General features: G+C 46.4%; 1 protein-coding gene across 2 annotated transcripts in view; it reads right to left on the minus strand.

Annotated features, from left to right (window-relative positions):
- Positions 1–23,509, minus strand: part of LOC126536847 (uncharacterized) — an 87,441-nt gene extending 63,932 nt beyond the window's left edge. The window contains exons 1-3 of one of the 2 annotated variants that reach the window (XM_055073557.2): positions 23,179–23,509; positions 22,921–23,073; positions 21,917–22,054 (exon numbers count right to left, since the gene is read on the minus strand). In XM_055073557.2, coding sequence (XP_054929532.1) covers positions 21,917–22,054; positions 22,921–23,073; positions 23,179–23,316 — 429 coding nt within the window. In that variant the 5' untranslated portion in view covers positions 23,317–23,509. Of the gene's footprint in view, positions 1–21,916; positions 22,055–22,920 lie in introns of both variants that reach the window. The other variant, XM_055073556.2, reaches the window with a different exon arrangement.
- Positions 23,510–23,767: the final 258 nt, after the last annotated feature.

The raw sequence follows: 23,767 nt of genomic DNA on the forward strand, positions 1-23,767 counted from the left end.
ACACTTTTGATTAATAGTCTGCGTCGATAGTTCACTTTCGTGTGGCATAATACACACCACAACGCCTCGCTGCATTCTGCCGGGCGCCCGTAAGTACGAGCGTATAACACTTATGCTGCCTTCCTGTTTATGCACTCGAGTGTGCAACGAGAAATCAACGCCGATGGCTCGTCAGGCCATACACAAGATTATTCTGTTGTTTCGATCCGAATGTTTTTCAAGCTCTGGGGTTTGGGCCCTTAGGGGTGGTAAGTCTGAATTGAATTCTGGCATCTCACGTCTCAAAAATTACGATTTGATTATGAGGCACACCATAGTGAGGGACTCCGGACTAATTTCGACCACCAGGGGATCTTTAACGTGCCCCCAATGCATGGGACACGGATGTTTATTTTTTTTTTTTTTTTTGCATCTCGCCCCCGTTGAAATGCGGCCACCGCGGTCTGGATTCGATCCCGCGACCTCGTGCTTAGCAGCGCAGCACCATCTTTCGAAACGCCCTCTCTATCTGAAAATGCGTGGGCTCTGATTACAATACTGGAAGTGTAAGAGACTACGGCACCTTTTGGTGCAGAGGAAGAGATTCAAGAACGGCGTGACGCGCGGTGAGAACGTACGAAAAATAAAGCTCGCGGCGACAGGGTCGATACGCGACATTTACGCACGACCTTGAAAACAAACTATAAGTAAATGCTCAACCAGTATTACGAAGACGGCTATACTTGCTCCAGAATTACACCAATATGTCGGCATCACCGTGCCCGGTATGCAACATCACCTTCGCTCATTGATTGCAGTGTAGGAGTAGCATATTGCATATAAAGCAATGCGCTATAAGGAGAGGCAGGATCGAGCGGCAATGTCTAACACCTTCGAGTGTAGTTACACTCACATTTACATAGGTTTCCACGAAAGTGTACGGGACGACAGCCACGATCGTGTTTCGATCGGTATAATTCGCATAGATGGTATGAGCATGGATGGTACGAGGAAAGTTGTGTTTCCTTTTAATTTCATTTCATTGCTATTTAATAATTCAGTTTGCTATCTCTCCGTTAAGTATGTGGAGAAGCAATATTAGGCTATCCAGTGCAACGTCGTCGACAAAAGCCGCACTGTTTTTGCTATCCTATCTTAACTTAGGTCTATAGCACTGACTCAAAGCGCACAAAATAGATTATCCTCAGCGATTAAAGACCAGTAGGTATTTGTACTTGCACCGTTTATGAACCAAATGTATCGCCAAATGTATAAATGCACGGCTAGAATACGCATGACATTAAACCATTCAAAGAGGCGAAGCATACCGTATACGGTATGCTTATGAAGGACTATATATAGTCCTTCAGTAAGTATCGGAACAATGAAATACTCCCAGAAAATATTCAGCTCAGGCAAGGGCAACAAACATATAAATCCCCCAGACACAAAGGTCGGACTTCCCATAAATCTACCTAAGATAGATTAAGTTTTAAGAGACACGTCTACCCCTAATATCACACCTTATCCGCCGCGTTTGCTTAGTGGCTATGGTGTTGGGCTGCTAAGTACAAGATCGCGGGATCGAATCCCGGCCACGGCGGCCGCATTTCGATGGGGGCGCAATACGGAAACACCTGTGTACTTAGATTTCGGTGCGCGTTGAAGAACCCCAGATCGTCCATATTTCCGGAGTCCCCCACTACAGCGTCTCTCATAATCAGATCGTGGTTATGGCACGTAAAACTTCATCATCTAATTTTTTTTAATCATCGCACCTTTCTACGCTAATTCCAGTACTTCCGATTTTTATTGCAATGGTTCACTATATATATTGAATTCTATCTATATACCAATAGGGTTCAACAAATGCGTAGGAACACTTGTGCACCGCTTGCTACTGTGCATCGCCTACATGGAAGTTTCTGCTATCTCTGGTCATATCGAAGACATTCACCGTGAATTGCTACAAGTGCTACTGTGTCGTGCGGTGACAGCATGCGGTGATAGTGACCGACTGTGATTGTGTATCTGTGCTCCCTTTCTTTTTCTCTCTCTAGTTCCTATCTTTTTACCTCCTCCTCCCTTCTCTCCACCACCATAGGGTAGCGAACCCGCTCTTCCCCACTGGTTGACCTCCCTACTTCTCCCTTTTCTTCTGTCTCTCCTCACTGTGAATTAGAGGCGCAGATAGTTGTGTGCATTTGTGTTCATCCAGCGGCTGTGATACTAGCAATGGTCACTCTTCAATGATCAACTTTATTTCAAGCGACACTCCCTGTGTGCAAAAACAAATTTACTTTTTTTGCCGCTATAAGGGAAATGTAGTAAGTGGAGGCGTACTGCTTCCAACGTCTTGGTTTAAACCCAATGTAATAGACTATCATTCCTAGCAATGCAGATGAAGACGTGCCATGGTATGCGCTTTTACCTTTAAAACGTATTAAAATATTTTGGGATGATCACCGATTTATTTTATCGCAAATTTCCGGTTAAAATCGCCGTGTTTGTGACTGCAGTGCGTATAAATAGATATTATAGTCCGGATAGTTCACTGGGAACTGTTATTTTCTTGCTTTGTCAAAAATAAAACAGTTTCGACACTAACACGAAGCAGTGACCTGATAGCTGGCGAAATATAGTGCGCTGTAAGCTGTAGATTGTTTCACGTAGTGTTTGTTGACGTGAACACTTGCAGGCGCGAACAAGCAATCAGCTTTGAAGAAGTAAAAGAAGTGAGTCATACTTGTTTGGGGAAGTTGCGCAGGGAAAAGACTCTTCTTCCTTCTCTTAACTGTGCCCGGACTTGTTTTGAGGTAACAACAATAGCCATAGGTCTCTGCTAAGACAACCCTTTAGGTTCTTGCTGCTGAATTCTGTTGAATTTTCTTAAATATATATTTGGACTAACCATATAGGCTACGTGCGGGGACATAAATGGATCGGGCACAGAAAGGCCCCAGGGGGAGGATGGCGAGAAAGGGAAAATACAACATCAATACGTGATCAAGGTATGTTCAGGTGAGACAAAGGTGGTGGTGTCGATATAAACAGGCTAGAATTTATGAATTAAGCCATTGTATTGAAAGAATATGAGGAGTAATTTTAAAGATGACGTCACTTTGAAGGAGAAGGCATACTACCTAGTATGCTTCCTATAGACCTAGTGGTTCCTGGGAAGCAAAGCCAGTTCTACTGCAATAACAAATTATCTCTACTCTGTAACCTGGAAATTCCAACAAAATGTGTTTCACGGTTTCTGTCGTATCACAGCTATCACACTATTGGTTGGTGGTCAGTCCAAAGCGGCACAGGCAGTAGCTATAGGTGAATGCGGCGTTCAGACGAAGTTGACGGTACATTGTCTCAAGTTGATGGTTAAGACACCATGACAGTCTTTCTTTTAAAACGGGGACAATTGAGTGAATAAAGGGATGTTGAAGCGATGGACTCCACGGGCGATGTTTTTCCGCGTGGGCGTATTTCTTTGCCATTGCTGATCCATCGGATTTTAGGATTTGGTGATTACGAATAAGGCGAGGGGCATATGGTGCATTTGAAATGCAATTATGGAAGCTGCAAATATAGCAAGTCAATTGTGTGGCCTTCGCTCCGTGGTTACTTTTACGCATGTCTTTGGGTTCAGCTAAAGAAACTAACTGGCCTCAGATTAATTGCGAATGTCCGGTGAGCGCGTGGAAATATCCTGGCGAGTTTGGGAGCCAGTTCTGTGCGCACGCCACGTCCGCTCTGGAATACGCGCTCAATCTGCAAAGGCATGGGGCTAAAAAAAAGGTAACTCCGCTTTACACGACGCGTAGTGGCACAGAGAACAATTCCCCTGAACAACACCCATTATATGCGCTGTCAACAGAGGTAATCCGCACGCTAAACGCAAGCCAACGACTTAAATATATGCGTAGCGATACCCTTGCCTTCTGCAAATTTTCTGGCGATTGTGTTATTGCGTACTTCCTATAGTGCTTGAATGGGACGCGGCCGCTGTCCGGGTAAACGGAAAGCACGCCACCCGATGTCAAGGACCGCTGCTCTGTGTTCCCACGTGTCAGCAGAGAGACCCCACGGGGAGGCCGCACTCCATTTGGCCGGCTGAATAGCGACGATGTACGTAGTTTCGTGATGACGGGCCGTGCGTCGAGCTTTAATAGCACTCGTTTGCTTGGGCCCCGCCTGTCGGAATACAGAGGCGGGATGCATGCGAACAACTTTCAGGTATCGTTGAAAATAGCAGGCCGCCAAATCTAACCGTCGTCTCGTTATTCATACCTTGTTGGACAGGTTTATTGTTGATATTTAAAACAAAATCGGCAGAGACACAGAAGACTGCTTTCGTGTAGGAATGCGGAAGCATTATAGTCCCTTTGGTGAAATGCTTTCGATTGATGTTTTCGACATGCATTAAAGTTCTTTCTGCTGATTCGGTGCATGTGTGTTTGCGTACAGGTTGGCCACAGACCGGCTCATTTTATACACTTGTGACGTGGCGTCGAGAGTCTATCGAAGTAGACACAACACCGATGAAATACGAAGAAAAGTGACGCGAAGGAATAAGCACGCTGATTTTATACGCTTAGGACATGACGCCACCTGCTCCCTATTGGCTGCGCCGTCACGTGCCCAATGACGCACGCATCAGCCCACAAGTTTAGTCCGCCTGATGGCGGCGACGTGACGTGTGCAGTGACGCACTTACTAGGCTCACCTTTAGTCGGCCAGAACCGAGGAGCCGCCGTAGAGGCCCTAGAAGCCCTGGTTCGATTCCCACCCAGACCAAAATGTACCAAATTTTTTTTTCGAAGGCATTAGTTTACTTTGTTTAGAGGAATATCCTTAAGGAATTAGACGTCAATCCAATAATTTTTGACGTGTTTTTACTCTTTGTACCATTTTTGGTACCATCACTCGGTCACACAGCTGATGACGACGCCGGATTTTCACACAATGGGGCATATAATTATTTCGCATTAAAACATCAAACTGCATAATAAATGTGATATTGAAGTAAACTGGGCGGTAAACTGGAAGCTTGATTGAGTGCGACGCAAAATATGGCGAGATCGCGCACGTTTATGTTTCATACGTTGCGTAGTCCTGTCGCATTGAGCTTCCACGACTGAAAATAACTTATCAACCTGCTGAACAACCGGCGCATGATTAGAAACCACTTAGACTAACGCGTCTCCTTGGAGAGCTTTGCCTCCATGCCGCAAGTGCGTAGATGCAATAGCTTCGTCAATTATTGACCGTGCACCTCCTAAACGCTTACTTCCACATACGTCGCCAAGCATTCAACGCTATTCTGTCTGTCATACGGAAACTATTTTCGACAATTAATTCATATGCAGTCAATCAATGTGTCTTTAATTATTTCACTTATGTGCTTAAGCGCTTGATGAGTTACCTACATTGCTTATACTTAATTTACGTAATACCAAATCCTCCTTTGTCAAATTGAGAAATAATCGTAAAATCGAAAGCGTATGTTAACTATAATGATACTCTTGTTATCGGCGCCTTTCTCACATTTTGTGTATTGTCGTCGCGAAGCGACCTTGACGTTTGTGTCGTCCTTGGGCTCCAACTTGTGCGCGTGTGTGCGTGTAATATATTGTCGAGCGTTTCTGACGCAGAGGCGTTCTTCGCTCTCGTCATACAACCACCGGTCCCGTTTCTCGGCCAACCATGAATAGGGCATTACGTCGAGAGCGTCCTTTGTGCCCTGGGCACAAGAAATGCTGTGGCCGCCCGCGCATGCAGTTATGCGCCTCGAGGGTGCGCTTGTTGGCCTGGCGCCAGAACATTGCGCTTGCTTGTGGTCGCTTCTTATCGTGTAGTTTTCATGTTCTCTGTCTTCTCTCCTCTCGCGTAGTACAACCACCATGTTTGTCTCCAAATTTTCTTATTTAACTTCTGTGCGAATAAATGATCAGTGTGAGGTTTCAACGGGCATCGCGCGCGAGCGAATACACAGAAAGTAGTCCGTATTACGAGGATACGAGTAATACAGACTACTTGTTTACGAGTAATTACTCTCCTGTTGCATGTGCGATGTTCACCTACAACTTACGAGGATAATTTTGTGACGAATTGTGTTGTCTCTGCACATCGGTATGAAATAACTATTGACAGCACTATCGCAGCTATGTCGATAATAAAGTAATTAACAATAGTACAGGCACCGAATGCTAGTGGGCAATGGCGATCATTGCGACTGTGGAAGCACATCGTAGAAGGCCGAGATGAACTCCGAGTGCTTGGGACATGTACACTTTCGAGGCTGCCGAGGTTAGTCTAGCACATGTTTCACAGTACTGGGAGGCGAAGAGAGAGAGAGAGAGAGAGAGAGGGGAGAAGACAACGATGTTAACCTGGAAAGTGTCTGGTTGGCTACCCTACGCTGGGGGAAGGCAAAAGGGAAATATAAAGAAAACAAATATCAAAAAGAATGCTCTGTACAGCTTTCCCATAGAAGACTAACTTCAAAAACTGCACTGGACATGGGTTTTGACTTCGTGTAAGCAAAGGCCCTCGAAACCACGACTTTTGGTGAGAGCAAACAAGTAATAGGAAGAAGCAACGCATTCGAATGAGAATGTCAAGTAATTTAGTGAATGTCTCGTGAGCGCGCAGACTTTCGCCTTCATCCTATTTAGTATATGCTACAGCAACTGTGAACTTTTTACTTGGGTTACCACGCATCGTAAGTTCAAAATGAAATGAAATATAAGCATGTAGACACGTTTCATGCAGATACCAGAATATCGGTGGTATCTGTGAATGCTTCGTCTGGTAAGGTAGTTTCGTGTAAGGTAGCATCGAAAAACACAAGCACCCAGTTCTGCCGTCTCTAGCGTTCTGTCGTCTCTAGCGTATCGACAATTGCGTCATAGGTGACGTTTTCGTAAGCGCTTTTCCGTCAAGAAAAAGCGCTGCCGAGAGACCCTTCGTTAATTTATCTTGCTGAACCGGGGACCCTAGATCAAAGACATATGTAGATTGACAAGTAGCCATTTCTAAAGCTGACCATGGCATCAGTATACATATTCTGGTGTTCGAAGTACCATTCTACCCGTTAAGCAACATCCTTTTCATGACCTCCGACACCGCTGGCGAACGCCATAGGTTCACATAGTCAACAAGTGGACACCTCCCGGGCTTCAATAAAGGAACCAAGCGGCTACATTCCCATTGGTGCGGAACGGTACATTTACGCCGTAACTGGAAACAAATATTTAGTCTAAACAGCTGTTGAAAGCCAATACTACCCACCGTGGTTGCTCAGTGGCTATGGTGTTGGGCTGCTGAGCACGAGGTCGCGGGATCGAATCCCAGCCACGGCGGCCGCATTTCGATGGGGGCGAAATGCAAAAACACCCGTGTACTTAGATTTAGGTGCACGTTAAAGAACCCCAGGTGGTCGAAATTTCCGGAGTCCTCCACTACGGCGCGGCTCATAATCAGAAAGTGGTTTTGGCACGTAAAACTCCATAATTTAATTTTTAAAGCCAATACTCGCAGAAATGCCGGACTGTCGACGCTTAGACCACAAAGTTCGTTGTTCGATGCAAAGGTGACAAGGATTTCTTCCTCTCGAGTCTATTTCATTGCTGCACCAAACCGAATTATACGGGATAAAGTTCCCACTGATGATCTAAAGACCAAGAGTCGCAGCAGAACATCTCAATCTTTTTGAGTAAAAGCGTCTGAATGACGATAGGTGAGCGCTGACGAGAGCAAACGCGAGGTTGTTACTTTTCTCGTCAAACAGGCATACCGATTGGTGTCGTGATATTGCACTAGTTGCAGTACATATACTTCGAATGCAGAGGGCGATTTTGCTGCAATCGTTACAGGTGGATAATGTAAATGGCTCATAACCTGATAACCTGACCCTAGCAAGTTTGGCCCGCGTATAACAAGAATGGGAAAATATTTGTCGAAGACGTACTGTACAATATTTACACGTATACTTATTTACCTTTATCTGATAAATCAATTTGGGATTCAGAACACGTGCTTTCACCTGAAAAAATGGAAACCTCTTTTTGAAAATGTGGCGGCGAATTCACCATTGAGCTTTCTGCTGGACGCTTGCATCTACTGGATACAGAGCGTCCGGTACTTGTAGTTCACTGCGAGCTGCCGGCATCTGCCTGTTCGTCAACCACACAGGAATAGCGTTAAGAAGGAACTTCACTGTTGCGCAATCACTTGCTGGTTTTGGTCATGCTCACGGCACGTTGCTGTTGCAGCCTGCAGGCTGTCGGGACTCCTCTGTGCGCTGTTGTTCCGAGTGTGCGTGTAAGTTCCGTAGCACGGGCCAGATATCTTCAGCGACCACGTTCTTATATTACCATCTGGCTGCCGTTTCGGTGTGGGATAACGCTCAGTGTGATAGAGGTCGAGTCGTAGGGGGGTTAAGCGACCTCCTTTCCCGAAGACCATATTCAGCAAACCCGACGGCCTAGCACAGTGTCAGCGGCCTCATTATGCGTCGAATGGTCTCTTACCATTTGCCTAACTCATGCTTGGTTTTTGGACAGTGTTTTGACGAGGCATGATGGAGGCCTTCACAGTACAGTGCGGTCCACTGATAAAGGTAACACTCAAATGCGAGGCAGTCAACATGCTGGCGCCCTACAGCTGTAAGTGGCGACGGAAGCAGTATCAAAGCACTGCGCAGGTGTGTCGGAAGGATTGACAGCGGCCCACCATGTGTCATCTGCTGCGAATCTAGTGACTGCATAGTTGCTGCAGAGAGGAAAATCCAGACATGGATCTGCACTCATGTTGTCCCTTTAATGGTGGGCCACTCTGCACATTTAAATTCAAATGCTGTCCAGATGTCAAAGCTGTGCGTTTTATAAAACTTAGGGCATGCCTTCGAACTGCGGCATATGCCGCTGACGTGGCCGAATTTTAAGCAGCTTAGACGCTGAAGCGGCTTTGGGATAAGAACCAGACTGCGTGTCGAAAAAATATCACCTTAACGTGCGAATAAATCTCGTCAAGTTTAGAGCTTCGCTTCATGCAACGTGACATTCTAACATAATGGGCCTGCAGTATAACACTACTGTCTGTGACTAACTTGGTGAGAACAGCCAGGTAACTGTCGCAGATGGACTAATCAATCTGGCAAATTGCTCCTGATATTGTGTAGCTGGCCTGCGGCATATAACAGCGGACGTCAGTGTCACCGTGGACAGTAATAATTCTTATTCCTCATATGCACGTCTAATATTGACGTTCATCACCAGAATGTTCTTTTTGTCATTGATTCTCACATCCGGGATCGCATTGGAAACAATGGCCTCAAGGTGCACATACACGGGATCGATGTCGTCGGCGGGAGTCTCGGCCACGAAGAGGTTGTATATTGAAGCATCTCCCGTTGCATTTACCGTTGAATTAATTGCTCGGAGAGGAAGAAGGCCGTGACGATGTTACTTTACACCTTCTTCCTTAACCCAGCCACATAGTCGCTACCATCAGATGCATTGTGTTTTCACTGCCCTCATCATTCAATAGGCGATCCCACTTCTTCGCAGCATATGTTGTCGTCATATTTGCATCTCTCGGGAGTCCAGACGACCCCGCCTGCGCCACAGGGGGCAACTGGAGCGCAGTCACCTCGAAATACACGAAAAGTAGCAGGAAAAACAGCACAGGCGGGAACTCAGATTCCGCACGGGAGCTACTTCATCCTCAGTTGTAACCTCAGTTATATCCTCAGTCCACGACACCTATTTGTCCTAGTTGGTCTATCATACTAGGAAACTCAATAATACTAAAGTGACAAGGACGGACATATAAAATGCGACATCGCAACGCCCACAACACGGCGCCCTCTGTTTTCGTATCTTATAACCGTATTTTTAGTGCTATGCTGTTCATTGTCACAGCTTGCACTCATGACATGAGCCACTTATTTAGCTTGCACATGGAATTGAAACATGCTTACGATAACGTAGTATTTAGGGAAATATATCTACAAATGAGGAAAAAAGAAGTATTTCAAACATTTGAATATATTTACCCGCCGTGGTAGCGTAGTGGCATTGGCATTGCTAACCTCGAGGACGCGCAATCGAATTCCCGGCCGCGGCAGCCGCATTTTGATGGGGGCAAAACGCAAAGACGCCCGCGTACCGTGCATTGAGCGCGCATTAGAGCACCCGAGGTGGTCCAGATTAATCCACAGTCCCTCGCGACGGCGTGCCTCATAACAATATCGTGATTTCGGCGCGTCAAACCCCATAATTTTTTAGAACTTATATAATAAAATAATAATGCTGTTATCGGTAAATGAAACTTAAGCAACTCAAAAACTGCTAACGTGCATGTCCCGAAGCAAGACCCTTTCTGGCTTCACCCGATAAAAACCACGTGGAAGTTAACCATGACGTAAATTCGACAAAGTATCACATAACGGTCTGATTTGACTAATAAAACTAGCACACACAGTGCAGATAACTTTGATGCACCGCCACAGTTCACTATCAGTGGTCTCCATGAGTGTGCGTCTCGTTTTCGACGTTTTATCTCTGCCTTTGCTAAATTTACCGAGACGCGCTACAATTTTCTAGGCCGCCATTATATATACGCATTTACCCGCGGGAACATATTATGCCCAGCAAGAGTGTCTATATAACCTATCGTGACCGAGTATTGCCGTCATATACGGCGCGAGGGCCCCAGGAATTTCTTGTAATCCGCGTTGAAGCGACCTGCAACGGCCGCAACTGAAGCAATTCACATCAAAGGATTCGAGAAAAACGAATCCTCCGCAGGTTGCAATCTCTCTTGGAGTCTCACATGGCCATCGCTCGCGGCTGCGCTCGCCAAGCGCACAGAGAATCGGATGAGGTGGAACAGCGGTCTGGGCACCGAAGATCTCCTCGAGCACATTGGCTGTACACCGTGCTGCCCGAAATTTTCTTATCTCCCGCGCGTCGCATTGCCTCGGCGAGTCGCCTGCTTCGACGGAGCATGTGCGGCAGTGGGCGATTGAGAACGCGCCGCAGCCTCTGAAACTGAGCGTGAGCCAGGACCAACGTCTGCAGAAGTTGGGAAACTCTGACTAAAACCATTATTTATGCACTTTACCAAGGTTACGCAGGCGCGATGACCAGGCATAATCAGCCTGCTCATATTGTTCGTAGGTGCGCATTACTGGTGTTAAAATCTAGAATTGTGATGCGAAGTGAACGTACAGACGAAAGTGTTTTCCTGACATAGGTAAGACCAGCTAAATAACATTGCTGCAAATAAAGGAAGGTGGCTATGGAATTGTGTTAAAGTGATAAAATAGCCCTAATAATGAAAGGAACAAAATGGCGGTTGAAAATGAAAGCGGAGGCCCGTATAACGCAGGCAGGTCAACACTGGTGGCCGGTTCTGTTTCTTTGTAGTGCAGGGCTTTGGCTTTATTCGCAGCTCGAACACACTAGCGCCCGAATTCGTATGTCTGATAATCACAGCCATTTCTTGTCAAATATGATTTAATCATGTCGGGATCATTCTCAGTGAGGCGATCAGAATCACTGAGCACAAGAAATAATGTCCGAGCACACAGAATGCAAAAAAAGGGGGTAAGACCAGCACGTGTAGCCGATTGACACGTGGTGCTACCATTCCAGGTCATGCGGAGATGAGTTTTGCGTCTTCCTTTTTTTCGCCTCAGTGCTTCCTTCAGTTGATAACCGGCGTTCGTGTTGTCCACTTCTCTTGTGTCCGTGTCTGCACGCCTTACCCCTTTTTTTTTTGCATTATGAGTTCTGACCAACTAGCTTAGCTTTCTGTCGTAAAAGGTCCCAGCATACACGGTACGACACAAACAGTTGAGTTAATTACGCATACGGCCACACTGACTCTTACAAAAGCTTTCAGCGTACCCACTTTTCTTGTTGTGCGGCTACTGCCCGACACGCTCATGCTTTAGAGCGAGAGTTCGTTTATGTAATTAGTTTGCGTACGAAACAACTTGTCGTGCGTTACATCTGCGCCATAATGTGACTGCTCACGCCCCTATGTTCGGCACAAAACATGCAAGAAGCGTGCCACACCGCAAGGGAAAGAAACGAAACTAAAGACGCAAGTAATCTCGCCATGTCTGGGAAGGGCAAGCTGCAATGCCTATCACGAACGGTAACAGGAAACTCGCATAGAATGCGGTTGTCTTTATAGTAACGATGTCAGCCGCGCTATCGCAAGCCGGTGTTATCCCTGACAACACTCAAAGCCCCAAGCGACCTCGTTTCCTATGGTAATGCAGGCAAAGCTCTCCTATAGATAACGAGTAGGCGGCTATTCATTCTTCCGAAGGCTCGGGATTTTTTTTCTTTTGGTCAATCTCAGTGGCAAAGTAACGTAGTCATAACGCTGCCCTTTGACGTTGACTAAAATCGGAGCAACGGCGCCTTCAGCATAGACGATCCGTAGTGCACTTCTAAGTGTAACGCGGTAACATTTGTCTTCTAACAGCTGTTGATTACATGCTCAGTCGCTTCTTTCTATAAGTGCTGGTGAAGCGTCAGAGCGACGGTATAAAACAAAACGCATACGACGAAACCAGGTCATCCGTCGGGAACGCGAGAGAGAGAGAGAGAGAGAGAGAACAACTTTAGTGAAAATGCCTGCAGAGTCGGTTAGGCTCCCTCCACGCAGGGAGGACAAGCTTTTACCGCGACGCGGCCACTACGTCAGTCTCGTGCATTGTGCTCCTCGAGGTCTTGGTTCCTCGCTACTTCCGCGGATCCGAGAGGGCCGCCGCCCCCTTCCTGGGGGTGCTGCCCCCCTTCTCCTCGGTTTCGCGAGGTCGCTGCCTCTCTAGAGCTGCCGAGACCTGCTGGACGGCCTTGAGTTGTGTATCTTGGTCATAGCTCCTCGTTGCAGCCTCTAGCTGCGGCGGGATCGTCGTCTTCTCGCTGGCTTCTCGTGGATTTATACTACAGTCCCAAAGGATGTGAGCCGCGGTGGCTCTCTCCTTAGCGCACAGTCTACACACGTCACTCGCGTACACGCTCGGACACACGTGCTTAGCTAGCACCGGGGTGAGCAGGGACCCCGCCTGTAATTGCCTGTATAACACTGCCTCCTTCCGGGTAAGCCCCGTGTGAGGTGGCGGCATATTCTGTCTGTTAAGCCTGTACCACTTCACTATTTCGTTGAAGGTGGTCATCTTGTCCTTGACACTGCACCGCGACCAACACTCCGAGTCGGCCGTGCTTGCAGCTACGCGGTTGGTTAGTCCTCGCGCGGCCGAGTTGGCCGTCTCGTTGTGGTTCACGTTCCCGCGTTCCGACACGTCACTGCCCATGTGGGCAGTGACGTGTTATATCGGGAACGCGTTGTAAACAAAATAAAGGTAGTTTTTTTTTTCTTTCGCGCACCTTGCCCTGCGACATTTCCTTTTTACCCTTATAACATTTACTTGATGTATTTCTTGTTAGCCGTTTACGAAAGTTGTCTGCTATGCTATTTACTTCTATTTGTATTCTGTTTATCACAATGCCTTCATTTTCATTCGCCTGATAGTTGAACTTTACCACTTATAAACAAATATATAAGCATTAAGGTAGAGGTATCTATGGTTACCCGAAAGGTTATAATTAAGAAGTTGATGCACTTCTTGGAACACATCTTTAATTGTCAAAGTTGCGACCCAGGTCGGTCGGTCTCCGGCCCTCCGACCTGGTTCAACAGTATATATATATATATATATATATATATATATATATATATATATATATATATATATATATATATATATATATATATACTGGAAAACAGAACAACCCAGCACCATTATGAAGTGCCATTATGAAGGAGCAGCATTATATCAGAATGTTCCTTCAGAATGTTGAGCATACAGACCCCCAGCCCAAGATAGCTCTCTTCCATACGATGTGCACAACATCGTCTTCATCCGACGGGGCCTTGCCTGTCCTGAGAAATATACGCACTGACGCCACCACTCTCGGAGCCCGCTTGGCGCGCAACAAATAACTTAGCTCGAATGCTGCATGACAGCTATAGGGGGTCAGCGCCTTCGGCACCCAACTATTCACACATTGCAGTAAGTAAGTGCGTGAGTTCAATGCTCAATGAAGACGGTGGGCGAAGTTTTGTTTTTCTTTTTCGCCATAACCCTTTCAGTTGCGAGTTATTATGGACAGTCAATAAATGGTCTCGCGCACGGTCCGTGCTGCATCCCCCCTCCCCTGCATGAGAGACTTCGCTCACCAGCTCAGACGTCTGCAGGAGCAGCGACGGTTGATCCAGCAAGCGCGCGGTGTGGCGCGAGCAAATGGTGTCTTGAGCTAAGGGCTCCACTCTACGAGGAAGTTTAAATCTTTTTAGGTTACATAACTTTGCCCCAAGGTGCTGCAGACTCCACTGAAAGAAAGACAAACTGGTACAATGATCGTTTGTGCATTTTGTAGTGTCTTCGTAATTGTCGAGTGATTAAATCCTGATCTTTTGTGCAGTCAGTCATGTCACATGCTTCATTAAAAGAAAATCGTACAACCGGCTTTCCGTTTTCTTTGTTTTCTCTATTTCACAGATTCCTAATGGCTGGAGTTTACTTTTGATGAGTGAGTTAGCCGCCCCTTAGGTTGCCTCTCTCCCTACTGCACATCATTTAATAAACAGCAACAAACACAACCGGCTAAAGTACGTGCGCAAGTTGATTATTGGTTGAAAACATTATGAAGAAGGTAAAACTGTTCCTTCATCACTAAAAGGGACATGGCACGTAGAACACGCCGTCGAACACGAAAGTGTGTTCAATAAATGGGACGTGTGCCTCAGTATGTCAACAAATGTCGGTAGTATAGGGGCAAGTGCTTCGAAATGTTTCACTCTTTACCGGCTTTGTCAAAGCAATGGATGTTTTCTTTCTTTTTCATTTTCTTTTAATTAATTATGCAATGCTGTGGAGCATGCAGGCAAGTCGAAAAGAGATCGCTTTAGCTTACCGTCACGAAAAAGAGAAAGGAGTGAAAACTTGGCAACGCGTGCACCCCAACCTCGTTATCGAGCGTGCCGATGATGATGACAACGCAATTATTTCTGAGGGAATTCTTGGGTTTTACATGCCAAAACCACAATTTGATTATGAGGTACGCCGTAGTGGGAGACTCCGGATTAATTTTGATCACCAGGTGATCTTTAACATGCCTCCTAATGCGCGGGACACGGCCGTTTTTTCAATTTCGGCGCCACCGAAATGCGCATATTGAAAATCCAAAAGGCACAGAGCTGTAGCAACCGCGGTTGAACCCGACTGCCTGAAACACCGCCGGCGACGCTCGACGTCCTTGCAGCCGTTATGAAAGTGCGCCGCGCCGCCTAACGCCATTCTAGCTAACCTAACCCTAACCTAACCTATCATGGTTGACACGCAAAGGCAATAATCCTCACGGCGTGACATCAGAGCCACTGCGGCGGGTCGCTGTTATTCTACAGCAGTGTGTCGACCTCACCCCCGTAGTCTACAACTTCGATATCATTGAATTGAATTTGGTTTATTGATAGGAAAGACAGAGAGGAACTTCGATATCGGTTCCAAAGTATGTATACCGGAAGTCAACCTCTACTTTCCTAGTGTTATTTGTTAAGAAGAGTAAATGCAACCTGAAACGCTTAAGGAGCGATAAATCTGTCATGCAAACCATGACATAACAATTCTCGTCATATGATTTATAAACTGCTACCTCTCCTTCTGATATCTGCGTTCTGCTATCTCTCTTTCTCGCCTGTGTCTTTAATACGTAGTCGTAATGAAGTGCCGAGGAAACATTACAAAAAAAGGTGAATGCAGCAAACCAACATTTGCAATTGTGATAAAACATTTGCCACGATATTGCAGCGAGTTCTTTTCCGGTGCTATTCCTTTTTGCGCTTCATCAGTGGCAAAAATGGCGTTCCACCCACGTTATCAGCAGAATCCGCCGGCAGTGAACGGTGATGATAACAGTGGCATAGAATCGAGTGGAAGTAATCACTACAAAATCGTCCAGCTTGCCCCCTTCACGCCAAAACAAAAGGATTTTCAAAGTGTCGTTTCACCTCATGTTCTAATGCCATGCGAAGAAGCTCAATTTCACGAAGACAAAAAAAAAGAAAACAAGGTGCTGTCGAGCTCCTCCGCATGTCATTGAGCTTCTCCGCAGGTAAAATCGACAAGAAGTTGATCAAACGGCGAATACGAAAAGAAAACTGAGGTGAGGTCCTTCGGCGACATATCTCGTTTCGGACCGTTGCTATCTTGTACAACTTAGATTTAGGTGCACGTTAAAGAACCCCAGGTGGTCGAAATTTCCGGAGTCCTCCACTACGGCGTGCCTCATAATCAGAAAGTGGTTTTGGCACGTAAAGCCCCACAATTTAATTTTTTATCTTGTACAGTCAGAGCGTTTACAAGCGCAAAATATCACTGATTTAGTATGTTCTAATATTGTATGGCATTTTTAGCTTAGAGATGTGTGCCCCCTTGTCTAACTGAAGCCAATAGCTGTGAGTACGGCTGGAATAAAAGGGGGGTCATCGATAATGCAGCCTTTATGTTACTCGGCGAAGGCCAAGTAACATTAGCGTCTCATTAGACATGCTGTTAGAATACTGGGCCACATTTAAGTACTTTCGATCATTCCAGATTGGATACAGTGCCATATTAAATATTATCCGTACCTCTTGCCAAAAACGAGCTGCATTCGTACAGAGTATAAACACATGTTGCAAGGATTCCGAAATCGGCCACAAAAGGCAATTTGTAGACCATGGGATTAAGAAGTCTTCGATTGTAAGCAACTTATCTACAGGCAGTACATCCAGAGTGAACATCACATATCTGACTGCAGGCCTAATTACGTAATGCGATAGGTGCTTTAGTACATGATACCCCAGTTGACTTCCCTTCCAAGAACGATATAGTAGCGGTGGAAAGATCACGTCAATTGTGTCCCTATATACTTTCTTCGCTTTCACTTGCTATACGTATTCAGTACAGCATGTGTGCTCGAAGATACGCGCTGGCTGCTTCAGTTCTCTGTAAAACCTTAATTCCAGTGCTCTCGATCCTCCCTGAGCGTCCTCCAACCAATCGCACAGGTAAGCCGCTCGAAGCTGCCTTTCACCTTTGACCTTTGAACCTTTAACTTCACTTGGAGCTAAATAGGCATGCGAGATTAATAAGGGTAGGCCAATTATCAGCTCGACGTACATTTTGAACCACTCTGTCAAATTAGCTTCTGCAATGCTGCGAAGAGACGCGTAATGTTGTTTATGAACGTAACGTAGCTGAGTATGATTCTGCAGAACTATGACAAGAGTTGAACGTTCTTTTACGTTGTCGCGACGAGTTCTGATAATTTCATACGAAACTACCTTGTGTTATAGACGTGCTAACAAGAATTTAGATGTCTTTGGGATACGAGACTCGGTTCAACGAATTGTTAGGTAATGAAGTCAAGATTACCTTATGCCATGAGAAATTATACCTCACCGACGGTTAAGTGTACATGAGCTTTAAATGGCTAAATTTGAAGAACTGGCGAGCTGCAACACTCACCGGTGACTTGCGTGAAGCCAAAGATGCAACAAAAGCGGTGAATTCCGGTCAAAAGTCAGCGCAGAAAGAGTTCGCTATGAAGAGGCCACTGCCCCGCGGCATACACAGAATTTTGAAGCATCGTCTTCAAAATTTTGCTTTTCTATTCTCTAATCGCTGCCGCTGGTTTATTCTTTTCCGCGCGCAAACATCGTAACTTACAGAATTTTTCTTTAAAACCTCCTCTTTCTTAAGAGGCTCACTTTTTTTTTCTTTTTGGCGCATGCAAGAAGGCTGTGGTCGAAGTATGTAACTCGGTTCTAAGGGAACCACGTGCACCTTCAAGCAATTTTGCCGCGCAAAGAGCCAAACAGCCAGACACACGTCGACCGGATCCCTGCGAGTGTTACATCTTCGCCTTTTAGAAACTCATTTTCCCAGCGCCGGCTGGCAGCTATTAAGTCCAAAGACGCTGCAATAATTCTCTCTCGAGCACTGTAAGCATTGCCTCGCACGTCTTCGAGAAGGCCATAAATAACGCTCACTGAAACAGTGTACTCCAACAGCTCACTTTTTCTTTTCTCTAAACTAGGTATTCCGCACTGCACCGTTAGGTCGCTCGGCCACTATCGTGTATCTGACGCGCAATTTCTCGTAGAAGCAAGGCACTGCTGCCCAACGTACGAGCGTATAGTCGGTCTCACAATTTCGGTGCACCGCCATGGAAGCAGAAGCCAACGTCATCAAAGCGGAAACCGTACTTACGAAGCGGTTTGCAATGAAAGACTGTTCGTCACTGGACCGGTATCCGCGCACTGACCAATCACGGTGGCCAAGACAACAAGGGCCAAGGAATTACCATTCTCACGTTCGAAATGTTTTAATAAAATGCTGATTAAATGACACACGCATGAGATTCCACAGTATGTCGCGGCTTCAGTAAAGTGTGTTACGCGAGAGGGAAACATATGGCGACTATAGCGCTCTGTTTCTTTGAACTTCATTTTAAAATTATTTTTTCCCCTAAAAGAGAGGGCTGCTCGCGAAGAACACAGATGTGGTGCGCTACTGTAGGCAAATAATTTGAAACGAATGAACAGGAATTCCGCGATCTATTTGGTGAAACATCCTGGCTATACGCGCTGCTTCGTAGCGCGACTAGGACAAGTACAGCACAAGTGGTTTCCAGCAAAACGTACTGTCATCGACAGAAAGGGACGACGACACACGTCCCTTTCTGTCTGTGACAGTACTTTCTGCTGGAAACTATTTGCGCTATGTGCAAACAACGAACTCAGGCAAAGAGTATTCTGATGCACAAGTATCAAGGCAACGCGGATAATGCGGCGCCCGAACTCACGACTGTTCCAATCCCATTACAGCAAGTCGCTTACGTAAAGATCTTAGAACGGAGATAAGAGTAGCAAAAACAAAAAGATGAATAGAGAAAAAGAGCTTACTTCTCTCGGAAATATGTGTGCTAAAGACGTTTTTCTTTAGAGAACAAAAAGTGACAAAAAAATGAATAGAAAAAAAGAGCTCACTTCCCTCGGAAATATGTGTGCTAAAGATCTTTTTATTTTTTATCATGCGTTCCAATCTATCCAATTATCTTTCTTTGTAAAAGTATTTCATGCAGCGCTTACACATCTTTCAGTACAGTGCAATCCGAATGTCTCGATAATAGGATAAAAGGACCGCATGCCGCACACTGTCAAACCCGATTTCCCGCATGTTATCTCATGGCGCGAGTCTGTTGCGCGCGTCGTCCTCAGATATCGCTGTCCCTGTTTTATAAAGATACGCAATCGAAGTCTGCTTTTGTTTTTTCTTTTGCTGCCGCGTCATTTGAAAATATGAGTCAAGCCTGGCTGATAAGACGGGCCGTGATGTCCTGAACGCAATGGACACTAGTTACCAATATTAGTAGCGAAAAAACCGGTGCTGATACATACATATATACATACATATATATATACATATATATATATATATATATATATATATATATATATGACATGACATGAAGAAAATCGTACGTCAATAATTAGTGCGTTATCACAAACGTCACCACCGTGCCCTGAAACATTGGTGAAGGTTTACTTCGTGAACGCGAGTTACGCGCAAGCGCATGGGTGCTACTCCCTTTTTTTATGCATTGCGCGTGGAATGTTTGCATTGCGGCAAGCCGTCTAGCACGCTTCTCGGGAGTCACCGGGGCACGCCTTTTGCCCGACTTGTTCAGCTCGTGCCCGGCGCTTGGCGACGACCTCGGGGGTCGGCCGACTCGCGCGACAAAGAAACGTGTCCCGAGGTTCTCGGCTCTTGTGGCATCGTCAAATGCTCGACACCTGCTTTGGCTGCGCCCTAGAATGCGGGCGATGAGACTAGACTGTAAGGCCGTACTGAACCCAGGTGTGCTTGAAAGCTACAGCCGCGAAGTGACAGAAAATACGCAAATTTGCAGAAACATTGCAGAAGCTGCATGACGAGTTACAAGCTTTCATGTCATTTTCTTTTATTCCACATATGCCTTGCGGCAAGTACTCCTGGAAGAAATAAAGTATAAAGGGGGGTGGGGGGTGAAGTTGAATGCGTCATGAGTATAAAATAAAGCGAATACATTCGGTTAAGAACGTCTCGGCGCAATGTTTACTTTTGGCGAAACAGGAACAAACTGGCTACAGGACAACTAATCCTGGCTACGGCAAGAACCGTCGGGTAGGTCTTGAGACTGCTGGGATGCCGAAGCGGTGGAGGCTTACTGCAACCGGCGGGCCGTCTGCATCAGGGTGTAAACACGGACATGAGAGATTGAGCAAATAAGCGAGACCTTGAAGTTGCAATGGTCATGGTGGATAGTTGCATTACTTACAGACGTTGCGGTGCAGGCACGGTAAAATTTCACGACGCCGGCGCGAAGAGAGATGCAAGAACATCAAGCAGTGTGGGCGATCAGGAGGAAAGCCAGTAGAGCATGCTGCGAAGCGGCGATGGCGTGGTCGGTAAGAGTCTGCGAAAAATGTATTTACTCATTTGAAAAGGGCGATGAAGTGGGGATAGTTCGGGGCTTTCCAATTTGTTTTACGCTATATACGAGACAAACACGTACAAACGAATGTGAGCAAAATGTTTGTGCAACATTTACTTGTTTATTTAGGTTATTTATACTGTCATTCCATTTAGGGCTTATAGGAGGACTGGAAGACATATACAGAAAAAATGAATCGCATTTGTACACGCGTAAAATCAACACAAATAGCACGGATACAAAACATTTTTAAAGTTAGCAATTTCACTCTTGCTGAGCCATTGTTCAGGGCGGCTGGCTAGTAGAAGCTACCAAGGAACTTGATTTTTTCTTGGTGTTCTGGAGGGCGAGCTACGAGGAATCTGCTGAAGTTCCGCATATAGAGGTTGCTTAATTAAGGGGAAGTGGGAAAGTAGTGAATGTCCATGCATGCAAGTATGCTGGTCACGACGGAATTTATAGTTACATAATTTTGGACGCGAAGAAACAGGCACGAAGGCCTTTCGTTTGTTCCCCCCAAATAGCATGCGAGTCGAGCTCTGCTTCTTCGTCCCCGAGAGAAAAGTAACGGTGCTTACCTGCGCTGGCTGAGAGCGAGAAGGCGTTTTGTGCAGGCAGCGCTGAAAGCGCTCATATGCCGCCGACCAGATGTGCTCAACGGCGGCGCGTTCGCGAGCGAACTGTAGCGCTGCTGCGGTGCGGAATTTGCGCAGTGTGATGAAAACCAACTCGCTAAAAGTGTGGGAAACGGCCAAATTGTTGCGAGCGACATCGTGGGCTGGGTCGTGAGCGGAGATCCACTGAAACAGCAGAAACAAAATCGCGGACGACACTTACGTTACGCCTTCACTAAGACTGTCGGCAGACACCTACACCCCCGTGCGCATTTACATTACATTTTTAAGTACCTAAAGTGCTCGTAGGGGAGGCCTGGGCCGGCCTCTTCGAATAAGAGTAGGGTAAACTAGGTTGCAGTGCCTGAGAGAGCAGCTTTTGCTAAAGAAATTTACTTTGTGAACACGGCCGTAGCTTCACTGGCGAGTATCGTTAACTATGGCGAGGATGACGAGTGATTAATACTGGTGGAAATGAGCTGCGTAAGCTGGAGGAAGCTTTGTCGACAGCGTTCAGAAACAAGTCATATATTATGCAAAGGGAAAAAATGATGTGGAATACATGAAGCAAACAGAATAACCGCACAGGAAGAGATAACTACTTGTAGCGGACGAGAACAGGCCTGCATCACGCTTAAAATTGAAAGGTGCTACAAACTTACGGCGTCGTTAAATTAGGCACATCAGGGCTAAAGATATGACAGCCAGGCAGCCTACCAAGTCGAGGATCTCGTCTACCTCGTTGAAGGCGCGGTGAAGATGCTGCGATACGTGATCGCGCACACGTTCCACGACGGCAGCAGGATGAGTGGCCGCGTGGACCGCATGCCTGATGACTCTGCGAGTCCGCTCAACCTGCGAGAGTAAATAGAGTGCATAGTTTGACATGTATGCTGCACTAGCCGCGGTGCTGGTGAATGCAATAATTGGCAAGCTTTAATGTTCCACAACAGTGCGAATTCGGAGCAGTCGGTGAAGCATCGATATCTTGAAGAACGGCACTGCTTTACTGGACCACGAAAAGACGTGGTCATCTATATATAGTTGAGCCAGCACGGTCGTTCAGCATGTTTATGCTTTGCCTTGCACGAGGGCTATCAAATGCTGCATAGCAGAGATGTGGTTTTGACTACATGGGATCACTGAGCGTCCACCGAAATCTTATCTCAGCGTCGGCTGCTGTAGCATACCGCCTACGTTGGACGCGACGGCCACAGTGGAAAAATGACCGCGAGGAGAGCCGCAGAACGCGCTAACAGCCACTTCGCCGAGGAGCTACGTTTATTAACATTGAACGCAATTTTCTCTCATAGTAATTTACGCCATTGCTAAGTTTATACGCGTGTTTGCAGTCTCCAGATCTATTTCTGTGCCCCAAATTAGCTGTAATGGATCTTCGGCATTTGAACCATACATTTATGAGTATTTCGCGATGCGTTCTAAAGAAATTAAAAAAATGAAACAATTAGAAATATAGTAATCGAGTAAAACTAGAACGTAAGCTCAGTGAGACATGAGAAAGTGGAAAATAGTAAAATATAGCGCTCTCAAAAGCGGCAGTTTTCGCCGGCGTAGACAGTTTTCCGGCATCAACTGTATACTACAGTAAAAACCGTCGAGTAACGTCAGTGACGACAACCGCAGACCCGAGACGCACACCGAAGCAGCTTTAACGGGAACCAATTACCTCAGGTTCTATTGCACACACCGTGAAGGATTACCTGCTCATGACCGCAAAGCCGCACTTGCACGACCTTCTGGCGACCAAAGGCGACCACGTCTGCGGCAATTTCTTCGGGCCGGCGGAGGACGGCCGGACAGCGCTGCTCCAGCTTCTCGATGCCCCGACAGGCGAGCGCGTCCGCGTGCTCCAGCTGCGGACCCAGTCCCACACGCAGCGCGCGTTCGCAGTATCCAACAGCGGTGGCAGCCACGTGCTCAGATGCCGAGAGAGCCGCAGAGAGCAATGGTGAGCGCACCTTGATAGCGGTGTAACGCTGCGACACTACGTCGAAGACACCGGCCAACAAGGGGACAGAGGCCAGTCGCTCGACGAAATGCAGCTGCCGATTCGGGGCGCCATCGCCGGCTGCGCGATTTGGATTTTCTGCTGCCATCGCAACTGCTCCGAAACGTTGTCCTTCGCTGAAGAAATATTTCTGCTCCGTCTTCCGCGGCCCTCACGCCTGTTCAAGAGGAATCAGCAGCTCGTATACCTCGTTTATCATTTTATACTACACCTTCAATACCAAAACATAAAGAACAGTATCAAAAATGCGAAGTGTTATCGCTCAGGACGTCATCACTCTGTTGAACAAAGTACGCGCGAGACTATCGCCAGGCAATACTTTGCTGCGACTGCGTTAATAACATCTGCATGCGCTCATACGTGAATTCCGTGATGGGCTAAGCCCGACGCAAGGTTTCTCTCACAATGTTGGAATTTCAGCTTTTACCGCAAAAGCGTTTCTCAACAAACGTATTTCACGGTAGTACTGTGGCGTTGCAGCGTTTGTAAATGGCGCTAGCAATAGACGACGCACTTCTTGTCATAATTCACGGAACGAA

Source organism: Dermacentor andersoni, chromosome 4 (assembly GCF_023375885.2).
Source record: "Dermacentor andersoni chromosome 4, qqDerAnde1_hic_scaffold, whole genome shotgun sequence".
Taxonomy (NCBI): Eukaryota; Metazoa; Arthropoda; class Arachnida; order Ixodida; family Ixodidae; genus Dermacentor; species Dermacentor andersoni.